The sequence below is a fragment of the Chiloscyllium plagiosum genome, chromosome 16, assembly GCF_004010195.1.
Source record: "Chiloscyllium plagiosum isolate BGI_BamShark_2017 chromosome 16, ASM401019v2, whole genome shotgun sequence".
NCBI lineage: Eukaryota > Metazoa > Chordata > Chondrichthyes > Orectolobiformes > Hemiscylliidae > Chiloscyllium > Chiloscyllium plagiosum.
The window spans coordinates 28453294-28465126 of record NC_057725.1 but is presented as its reverse complement, the minus strand read 5'-3'; the positions used below and the strand labels follow the sequence as shown (position 1 = coordinate 28465126).

The window sequence follows — 11833 nt, the reverse complement described above, 5'->3', positions numbered from 1 at the left end:
CCTTGCAGCCATGTGTTCAACTGCACTCTCTCCCTATTCTTTGCCTCACTGTCACGTGGCACCGGCAACAGCCCAGAGATGACGACTCTGTCTGTCCTAGCTTTTAGCTTCCAGCCTAACTCCCTGAGCTCTTGAATGACCTCCCCACCCCTCTTCGTACCTATGTCGTTGGTGCCAATGTGCACCACGCCTTCTGGCTGCACACCCTCCCCCTGAAGGATTCTGAAGACACGGTCCGAGACCTCTCAGACACTGGCACCCAGGAGGCAACAAACCATCCGAGAGACTCGCCCATGTCCACAGAACCGCCTGTCTGTCCCTCTAACTATAGAGTCTCCTATAACTAGCGCTCTCCTCCTCTCCCCCTTTCCCCCTTTCCCTTCTGGGCCTCAGAGCCGGACCTCGTGCCAGAGACCCGGTCACTGCAGCATACCCCTGCTAGGCCGTCCCCCCCAACAGTCTCCAAAGCGGTATACTTATTGTTGAGGGGAACGACCACAGGGGATCCCTGCACTGCCTGCTTCCTCCTCTTCCCACCTCTAACTGTTACCCAGCTACCTCTGTTCTCTGGCATAACTATGTCCCTGTAGCTTCTATCTATCACCCTCTCAGCCTCTTGAATAATCCTCAGTTCATCCAACTCCAGGTCCATTTCCCTAATGGGGTCTGTGAGGAGCTGGAGCTGGCTGCACTTCCTGCAGGTGAAGTCGGCAGGAGTATCGGTGGTCACCCCTACCTCAAACATCCTGCAGGAGGAACATTCCACTGCCTGCGCTGCCATAGCTCTACACTTATTCTCCAAAACAAGAACACTAAGTAGCTTACCTGTTCAGCCGACTGAGTCCTTTTGTTTAGGTTAGAGGAGGAGGGAGGGTGGGAGACACTACACGTGTAGTGTCTTGGGTTCCTTCTCCAAAACTTCTTACCTTCCCAGAAGCCTCTGTTGACGACTTCCGGGTTCCCGCTCCTAGTTGAAAAACAAACACAGACTGCGAAAAGAAAAATGTTAATTTAAACTGGTCTCCGCCTACCTTCTGGCTCCCCTCTCTGTGCGCCCGCTGTAGCGTCGATTCTCCTGCTCCTTGGATGCTGCCTGACCTGCTGCGCTTTTCCAGCAACACATTTTCAGCTCTGATCTCCAGCATCTGCAGTCCTCACTTTCTCTTGCCAGAATATACTATCTCACATTGATCTGTGTTGAAGTTCATTTGTTAGTTATTTGCATATTCTGCAAATTATTGAGTGCTTGTCTTTTAGATTAGATTACTAGATTACTTACAGTGTGGAAACAGGCCCTTCGACCCAACAAGAATTAGAGGGGGTAAATTCAGAACAGAAATGTGGAGACATTTCTTCAGCCACAAAGTGGTGGGCCTGTGGAATTCATTGCCGCAGAGTGCAGTGGAGGCTGGGATGCTAAATTCTTCAAGGCAGAAATTGATAAATTCTTGATGTCACAAGGAATTAAGGGCTACGGGGAGAATGCGGGTAAGTGGAGTTGAAATGCCCATCAGCCATGATTGAATGGCGGAGTGGACTCGATGGGCCGAATGGCCTTAAATCCGCTCCTATGTCTTATGGTCTTATGGTCTTAAGTCCACAACAACCCTCCGAAGAGCAACCCACCCAGACCCATTCCCCTACATTTATCCCTGCACCTAACACTATGGGCAATTTAGCATGGCCAATTCACCTAACCTGCACATTTATGGACTGTGGGAGGAAACCGGAGTACCCGAAGGAAACCCACGCGGACAAGGGGAGAATGTGCAAACTTCACACAGTCAGTCTCCTGAGGCAGGAATGGAACCTGGGTCTCTGGCGCTGTGAGGCAGCAGTACTAACCACTGTGCCAACGTGCCGCCCTAATCTGGCCATTTGTTGCAGTCTTCTAAGCATATTATCAGCCCATTTTGAGTAAATTACATACATGTTTGGAACTTCAGTTTTGATTTCGAAATCTGAATTATTAATGTAAATAATGAATAGCTTGTTGACCAAAACTAATTGCAGCCACCCAGTCTAAACGGTCAAATAAATAACTGGGTTGGCCTGAGGTAGAATAATGAATGCATTTTTGGAAGTATATCAAAACCTTGAAAAGGTGGATAGATATTTTACTGGAATGATAACTGTGATAACAATTCTGTGGTAAGACTGGTAAAGATGGGGTTATTCTCTTCCGATAAAAGAAGGCAGGATGAAAAATAATAAAGGTGTTCAAAGAACAAAGAACAGTGCAGCAGAGGAACAGGCCTTCGGCCCACCAGACTGTGTCAGCATAGGATGCCTTTCTAAACTAAAACCCGTTTGCCTCTACATTAATCATTTCCTGCTGTTCCCTGCCTGTTCATGTATCTGTCAAGATGTCTCTTAAACAAAGTGATAAGGAATCTTGATCGAGTAGATCAGGAGAAACTGTTTATAATGGCTGGATTGTTAGTAACCAGATTTAAGATGAATGGTAAGGGACCGCCGCAGAGGATCTTTTTTAACACTGTGGTGGAAACATTGACAAAATGAATTTACGTAAACACTTGAAAAGGAGAAAATGAAACCAAAGTGATAAGAAATAAGCAAGGAGACATGGAGCTGGGATGACACAAATTGCATTTTTAAAGAGGCAGCATTAGCATGAAGGGCCAAAAGGTCTCTCTCAGTGTTGTGTGATTCTGTGCACCAGTTGTGCATTTAATGGTGTTGAACGTCTCTGGCAGGTTTCTTTGAAACGACGTCAAATCCATTACTGCGGAGGGACGATTATCAATGAGAAGTGGGTGTTGACAGCGGCCCATTGCATGCGGGGCAGGTACAGACACGCTGAAGTTGTTTTCTGATCACCAGAAGTTCATGTATCTTAAAATCTATTAAAATTAAAAACCTTTCTGTGAGAATATTTCTGTTATGTCTGTCTTTAAACTTAAATATAACTGGGAGAACTCAATGGGAAGTAATCTGTCAAAGTATAGGTTTAAAGGCATAACCTTCTATTCACATCTCCTTCATGTGCAAAGTAACTTCTCTTTAAATGCATCAATATTATTTGCCTTGACCACATCCTGTACAAGTCAAGTTCCACATTTTCATCACAACATTCAATTTCAGTTTTAAAACTGTCAATTGACCCACTTCCCAGCATCAATTTGAGGAGAAAGGGTTCAAGATTTTCACTACCTTTTGTGTGAGTAAATGCTTCTTGGTATCACTCCTGAGCAGACTCAATTTAATGTTAAAGTTATGTTCCATTTGCTTTGGCTAGCTCCTCCCAGCAGAGGAATTAGTTTCTTTATCTACCCTATTGAAACATTAAATCATCTTAAACAACTCAAATACATCAACTTCAAAACTCAAGGAAATGAAATTCTTGTTTAGTGAAGAAGGTTTGCAACTCTATGGTGGCACTCAAGGTAATTTATAGACCCTGGAGTATTTTCTTTGAAATGTTGTTACTGTCATTACATGGGACTGTGGGAGCTAGTTTATATACAGCAATCTTGTAGATTCCCTACAGTGAGGAAAGAGGCTATTTGGCCCATCTGAAGAGAATCCCTTCCAGTGCTAGCCACCCACTGTATCCCTATAACGCCATCTAACCAATGGCCAATCCACCTGACCTGCACATCTTTGGACTGTGGGAAGCAACTGGAGCATCCAAAGGAAACCCACGCAGACACGGGGAGAATGTGCAAACTCCACTCAGACAGTCACCTGAGGCTGGAATCCCTGAAGGCAGCAGTGCTAACCACTGAGCCACCGTGCCATCCAAACATAAATCTCCCATAAACAGCAATGTGATAATTTAATGATATTGTTTGAGGGATAGATATTGAGGAGGAACACAAGCAAGAATTCCACTGCTTTTCTTTGAAATCATGCCTGACATTTTTTTTACATCTGCCTGAGAGTGAAGACAGAGACTACCTTCATAATTTAGCAACTTTATCATCTGAATCACCTTAGTGTCCAGCAAATGTGAACTTAACAAAACCAACCTGCAATGTTCTCTCTAATTATTTGCTGCTGTCTGTGTCCTGTTTATTGTCTGGTACATTTTGGACCAGGAACATTGCTACCCAGTCAGTTTGCTACGGGTTCTAACTGCCTAGAATGGATTTCTCCTCAGTAATATCCTGCATTGATACCCTGTTTTTGTTTTGTTGGTCTCAGGAACATCTTGTCCACATTGAAGGTAACAGCTGGAGAATATAACCTGAAGAACTTGGACAAAGAGGAGCAAACTCTAACAGTCAAACGTGTTATCATACATCCCAAATTCAAGGCTATGTACCCAGTTGAGTATGATATTGCTCTTCTGGAACTCAATGGCATCTTCACCTTTGGTAACTTTTAGTTCAGCAACTTTCATTTCTTGACATGTTGTCCTCAAAGAGTGGTGTTGTGGCATTTTAATATCAGGTTTACCTTCGTGGCTCTATTATACTACTGATTTGATGCTGATACATGCCTGTGACTTGGCACTACTGACAAAAAAAACAGATATGCAGAGCCTTGAATGTTATGACGTTTCATGTGCTCATCCAAAAACTATTTAAAGGTTGTGAGGTTTCCCACCTCCACCACCTTGTTTTAATTTCAAAAATATACTTTATTCATAAAATATTTTGATGATCTGTACAATTGGTCATGCCATGCATACGTAAACATTCAATTTATTTGCATACAGAGATCGAGTAATCATTCATATATACAGGTCTGTATGTTTACTATCCAAATATTTAGCTGAGGCCACTTACTACCTGGGCCCCCTGTTCTTCTTAGAGGAGAAAGTGAGGTCTGCAGATGCTGGAGATCAGAGCTGGAAATGTGTTGCTGGAAAAGCGCAGCAGGTCAGGCAGCATCCAGGGAACAGGAGAATCGACGTTTCGGGCATAAGCCCTTCTTCAGGAATGGGGAAAGTTTGTCCAGCAGGCTAAGATAAAAGGTAGGGAGGAGGGACTTGGGAGAGGGACTTCGGAAATGTGATAGGTGGAAGGAGGTCAAGGTGAGGGTGATAGGTCAGACTGGGATAGGGGCGGAGAGGTCGAGAAGAAGATCTCAGGTTAGGAAGGCGGTGCTGGTCAGGCAGCATCCGATGAGCAGGAAAATCGATGTTTCGGGCAAAAGCCCTTCATCCTGAAATGTCGATTTTCCTGCTCCTCGGATGCTGCCTGACCTGCTGTGCTTTTCTAACACCACTCCATTCCACCTAACCTGCATGTCTTTGGGCTGTGGGAGGAATCCCGCATAGACACTGGGGAAAACATGAAAACTTTACACAGACAGTTGCCTCCAGGGAGAATCGAACCTAGGTCCGTGGTGCTGCGAGGCAGTAATCTTGACCACTGGGCCACATCTCACCTCTTGCACATCTAACCCCCAGTGGATATGAGCTTAGCCTGTCCAATCTTTCCTCATAAGACAACCTGCTTGTTCTGTCAAAAATTCTTGTCTAAAATAACCAACCAACCTTGTACATGAAGAATGCAGTCGTGCAAGATGATTAGTGTTTGTGGATCGCTACAAGAGTTGATAGATTCTCATTAAATGAGTCATATGGAGCAAAGGGTGGTTACTGGAGATGAGGTACAATCAGACTTGATTTACTACAATGGACCACTGTTATATTCTGATTCAGTGCTGTCGCGAAAATGACTAGAAAAAAATGTAGCAATGAGGAAATGGTGACTATACAGAGTTTGTCTGCGATAGTACACCAAGTGCAACATATGTTTAATTCAAAACATCAGTCAGTAGAAGTTGAATTGGATTTTAAGCAATTTGGATAGTATGGTACGGATTCAACTGAAAGAGAAATGGAGTTCTGGGAACAGGTTTTTTTTAATTCTAGAGTTACTTTTTTTGTGTCTTCCTGGCCTTTCAATTTATTACTTTCCTGAACGTAGTTGAATGAGTAATTCGTGTCACCTTTGCCTAATGGCCAGTTGATAGAGCAGACTAATCACAAATGAATCCTCATATCTTTAACCAAAGATTGCAACACCTACTGTCCAGTGGGAATCGCTGCATAGCAATCAGAAGCCTGTGTGGGCTTCCACTGCTGGCCCTTTACTTCCTAGTGTAGGTGAACGGAGGCTAGTTGTAGTGTTCCGCCAGCTCCAGCTGAAATCGGCTGACTCTGTACAAACCAGGGATTAAAGTTGGGATTTCCAGGTGTCTGTGACTCACATGCAGTTGGCTGAACCAGGATGTCTGGTTTTGTAGATGAGCCAGTAAGAGTTCTGCGTCTTTTTGTGCCACTGCTGTCTACCTCTTGTTGGGACAAGTCTTTGTAAGTGGTCGCAGAGACTTGGAATAGCAGGTTGGATTCCTACACATTTTAACAGTTTAACACCTTTTAAGCTCGTGTGCGTGCGTGCATGTGTATGTGTGTGCGTGCGTGTGTGTGTGTGTGTGTGTGTGAGTGAGCGTGTAATATTTTCACCATAGCTATCCACAGAAAGTTGGTTTCTTTGTTTGACCGACACAAAACTGTTGCAGATGTCTCCTGAAACTGGTTGCTAGGAGTTTAAAGGAAATTGGCCTGTTATTTTCTTTCACTCACAATCCCACTGGAACAGATAATGGGTTTTGCTTGGCAGACCCTTACTGTTCAGATTGCCATTTGTCAAAAGAAGGAATCTGACTCTGTTCCTGTCTCTCTCCAGATTGGCAATTGTGCAGTAGTTGAGCAGTTTTTGAGTGTGTCATGTCATAAATAACAGGTATTGTTTCTCCTTGGGGCACAGGAGGTTGAGGGGAGATTTGATAAGTGTACAAGATTCTATCTGGTTTAGGTAAGGTAAAGAAAATAAAACTGCTATCGGGTGATGGCACAAGAGTTAGGGGACACAAATGTATAGGAGACCGTGGATGTATAGGGAAAACTTTTTTTTAATGCAGTGAATGATTAGGAGCTCAATGCCTACGAGGGTGGTCAAAGTGGAGAAGATGAAAAGGATTTCACAAGGAAATTGTGGATAGGCACTTTCAGGAAATATCAGGGAGGAGGTGGAGTGGTAACATAATTGGACGAATGATCCAAACCCCAGGCTAATTTCTAGGGGCAAGGGTTCGAATCCCACTATGGCAGAAGGTGAATTTGAATTCAATAATAAAAGACCCAGATTTAAAAACTGGGCCTAATATGACCATTGTTGTAAAAACCCATCTGGTTCCCTAATATCCTTTTTAAGGAAGTGAATCTGTTGACCTTTACTGGTCAGGTCACCATGTGACTCCAGACCCACATTCCTGGGATAATTACAGTTGGTGAATAAAATGTCAACTTAGCCAGTGACACCCTATATCCTAGGAATTAACTTTTTTTAAAAGCCAACAGAAATAATTGTTAGACTTCCCCCAAAGAATCACTCAAATGATAGCAAAATGAGAGAACCAATTATATTCTGTTTTGTGAGTGTGAAGAGTTGGTGATGTTTCCTTGCTTCAGACTTCTCTTCTGTTTGCTCCTATTTTGCTCAGTCTTCTGCGAAGAGTCTTCGAGCAACCATTGCAGAAGCCTTTGACCGCCTGCACCGTTTCTTGAAGGAGAAACAGAAGTCTATGCTGGAAGAGTTGGAGACCGACACAGCCCGCACCCTGAATGACATCGAGCAGAAGATCCAGAGATACAGCCACCAATTGCGTGAGGTGCAGGAGGGGATGCAGATCCTGCAAGAGAAACTTGTTGAGGCAGACAAGCTGATTTTCCTGGAAGGAATCAACACCACTTTGGAGAGGTAGAGCATACACTAACCATTTATTGTGTGGCATATTTGTGTTTACTTGATCTACTAAAGAATTTCTCCGCCCCCACTCCAGTCTGACCTATCACCCTCACCTTGACCTCTTTTCACCTATCACATTTCCGACGCCCCTCTCCCAAGTCCCTCCTCCCTACCTTTTATCTTAGCCTGCTGGACAAACTTTCCCCATTCCTGAAGAAGGGCTTATGCCCGAAACGTCGATTCTCCTGTTCCCTGGATGCTGCCTGACCTGCTGCGCTTTTCCAGCAACACATTTCCAGCCCTGTTTTTCTTAGGCAGGCAGACATTACACGGTGGTCTTTCCCCACCGCGCCTTGGCGGCAGCTGCCCCAAGCTTCAGCACGTCCCTCAACACGTAGTCTTGGACCTTGGAATGTCTGCAACACTTAGTCGGGGTCAGCTCCTTCAGCTGGAAGATCAACAGATTTCGGACAGACCAACGAGTGTCTTTCACTGAGCTGATGATCCTCCAGGCACAGTTGACGTTCGTCTCGGTGTGCGTCACGGGGAACAGACCATAGAGCACAGAGTCCCGCGTCATGGAGCTGCTTGGGACGAACCTCGACAAACATCACTGCATTCCTCTCCAGACTTCCTTTGCGTAGGCACATTCCAGAAGGAGGTGTGTGACAGTCTCGTCACCGCCGAGCCACTTCGAGGGCAGCGTGCGGTGCGGCTGAGAGTCCAGGCGTGCATAAAGGATCTCACAGGCAGAGCCCTTCTCACCACCAGCCAAGCCATGTCTTGGTGCTTGTTGGAAAGTTCTGGCGATGAGGCATTCTGCCAAATGACTTTGACAGTCTCCCCAGGGAACTGCTCGACAGGATCCGCCCTCTCCTTTTCCTGAAGGGTCTCAAGGACACTACGTGCTGACCACTTCCTGATGGACTTGTGGTCAAAGATATTTTTCTTCATAAATTTCTCCACTAAGGACAGGTGATACCGAACGGTCCAACTACTTAGAGTGTTCCGCGGCAGCGAGGCCAGGCCCATCCTTCGCAACACCGGGGACAGGTAGAACCTCAGTACTTAGTGACACTTTGTGTTCGTGTACCAGGAATCCACGCACAGCTTGATGCAGCCACACACAAAGGTGGCCATCAGGGTGAGGGTGGCATTGGGTGTGTCTTTTCCCCCGTTGCCCAGAGTTTTATATATCAAATCCCTTCAGACCCTGGCCATCTTTGATCTCAATATAAAATGGAAGATGGCCCGGGTGACTGCGATGGCACAGGTTCTGGAAATAGGCCAGACATGTGCTACATATAACAACACTGACAGTGCCCCACACCTGATGACCAGGTTTTTACCCGCAATGGAGAGTGACCGTAGCTTTCATCTGCCCAGTTTCTGCCTCACTTTCTTGATACGCTCCCCCCAAGACTTGGCGCACGCCCCAGCCTCTCCAAACCAAATATCCAGCACCTTCAGGTGGTCAGTCCTGACGGTGAAGGGGATGGAGGATTGGTCGGCCCAGTTCCCGAAGAGCATGGCCTCGCTCTTGCCTCGGTTGACTCCGGCTCCCGAGGCCCATTCAAACTGGTCACAGATGCACATGAGTCTGTGCACGGACAGCGGATCCGAGCAGCAAACGGCGACATCATCTATGTACAGGGAGGCCTTAACCTGCAGGTCTCCGCTGCCAGGAATAGTCACCCCTCTCAGGCTCGCATCCTTCCTGATGGACTCGGCAAATGGCTCTATGCAGCACATAAACAAGGCAGGAGAGAGAGGACAGCCCTGCCTGACTCCAGATCTGACTGGGAAGCTATCTGATTGCCACCCATTGATTGAGATTGCACTGACAATGTTGGTGTAGACCAGTCTGATCCAATTGCAGATTCCCTCCCCAAAGCCCATTTTGGAGAGAACATCTCTCGTATACGTATGTGATATCCTGTCAAAGGCTTTCTCGTGATCCAGGCTGATGAGGCAGGTGTCCACTCCCCTGTCCTGCACATAGGCGATCGTATCCCTGAGGAGTGTGAGACTCTCAGCAATCTTCCTGCCTGGTACGACACAGGTTTGGTCAGGGTGAATCACCGATCCCAGAGCAGACCTGACCCGGTTGGCAATGACCTTTGCCAAGATTTTGTAATCCGCATTTAATAGTGAGATTGGTCTCCAATTTCTGATTTCCTCCCTCTCCCCCTTCCGCTTGTAGACGAGGGTGATGATGCCTTTCCTCATGGATTCACTCATGGTACCTGCCCGAAGCATACTGACATACACCTCCAGCAGGTCCTGGCCAATCAAGTCCCACAAGAGCGGAATAGAGCTCGACCGGTAAGCCGTTGCTTCCGGGAGTTTTATTCTTTTCGAAGGACTCGATGGCCTTGGTCAGCACGTCCAGAAATAGCGGCTGGTCCAGTGTCTCCCGTGTTCTGTCGTCTAAGACCTCCGTGATAGAGGACAGGAATGACTGGGAGGCCGTGCTGTCTGTCGGCTTCGCATCATACAGACTGGCATAGAAGGATTTACTGATCCTCATGATGTCAGCCTGAGATGACGTTATCGAGCCATCTTCTTCCTTCAGGCTGCTGAGCACGGAGCTCTCTTTGTGCACCTTCTGGAAGAAGAAATGTGAGCACGTCTCGTCCTGCACCACGGAATGGATCCTGGACCGGAAGATTATCTTGGAGGCCTCCGAGGCAAAGACTGAGGCTTGCTGGCCCTTCATCTCCTTGAGGTCCTCCGTGACATCGACTGCCATCGTCTGCAGCAGCAGCAGGTTCTGCATACTTTGCTGGAGCTGGGACAGTTTTCCCCACCTCTCTCTCACCTCCTTAACACCTTTGAGGATGGAGAACCTATTGATGTTCCTTTTTACTGTTTCTCACCAATCCGCTGGAGACTCAAACAGGGGCTTCATGGTTCTCCAACCTGCGTAATCCCTCTTGAGCTCCTCAATGTTTCCCAGGGTCAACAGCTTGGTGTTCAGCTTCCACATTCCCTTACCAGCCCGCTGCTTGTCCTGTAGGTGACAGTCGGCCAGCAGGAGGCAGTGGTCAGAGAAGAACACTGGCTTGATGTCGGTGGATCTGACCGAGAGCGTTCGGGACACAAACAGGTAATCTATCCTTGAGCGGATAGACCCGTCTGCCCGTGACCAGGTATTTCGATGCTGCGCTCCATCTGCAGGGGTGCTGAAGACGTCATGCAGCTTGGCATCTTTGACCGTTTCCATCAGGACTCTGGATGTGGCATCCAGTTTACTGTCCACCCCTGCCAGATCGTCCATCTGCATCAATGATACAGTTGAAGTCTCCGGCCAGAATGACCAGCCTGGACGTAGCCAGCAACAGTGGGAGCTGCTGTAGAATCTGGATCAGTGGTGCTGGAAGAGCACAGCAATTCAGGCAGCATCCGAGGAGCTTCGAAATCGACGTTTCAGGCAAATGTCCTTCATCAGGAATAAAGGCAGAGAGCCTGAAGCGTGGAGAGATAAGCTAGAGGAGGGTGGGGGTGGGGATAGAGTAGCATAGAGTACAATAGGTCAGTGGGGGAGGAGATGAAGGTGATAGGTCAGGGAGGAGAGGGTGGAGTGGATAGGTGGAAAAGGAGCTGGGCAGGTCGGACAAGTCCGGACAAGTCAAGGGGATCGTGTTGCTGGAGGTTAGAAACTAGGATGAGGTGGGGAAAGGGGAAATGAGGAAGCTGTTGAAATCCACATTGATGCCCTGGGGTTGAAGTGTTCCGAGGCGGAAGATGAGGCGTTCTTCCTCCAGGCGTCTGGTGGTGAGGGAGCGGCGGTGGAGGAGGCCCAGCACCTCCATACCCTGGGCAGAGTGGGAGGGGGAGTTGAAATGTTGAGCCACAGGGCCGTTTGGTTGATTGGTGCGGGTGTCTCGGAGATGTTCCCTAAAGCGCTCTGCTAGGAGGCGCCCAGTCTCCATAAGACTCATGTGTTGCACTGTGTATAATAAACTTCACTACAACACTCCTGTGTTACAGTGTGAATAATAAACTTCATTATAACACTCCCGTCTTACAGTGTGTATAATAAACTTCACTACAATACTCCTGTGTTACAGTGTGTATAATAAACTTCACTACAACACTCCTGT

At 47.0% G+C, this 11833-nt stretch overlaps 1 protein-coding gene across 1 annotated transcript in view; it reads left to right on the top strand.

The window, feature by feature from the left end:
• Positions 1-11833, top strand: part of LOC122557717 (ovochymase-2-like) — a 42392-nt gene that overhangs the window by 17491 nt on the left and 13068 nt on the right. The window contains exons 3-4 of the mRNA XM_043705622.1: positions 2718-2809; positions 4168-4340. Coding sequence (XP_043561557.1) covers positions 2718-2809; positions 4168-4340 — 265 coding nt within the window. The remainder of the gene's footprint in view (positions 1-2717; positions 2810-4167; positions 4341-11833) is intronic.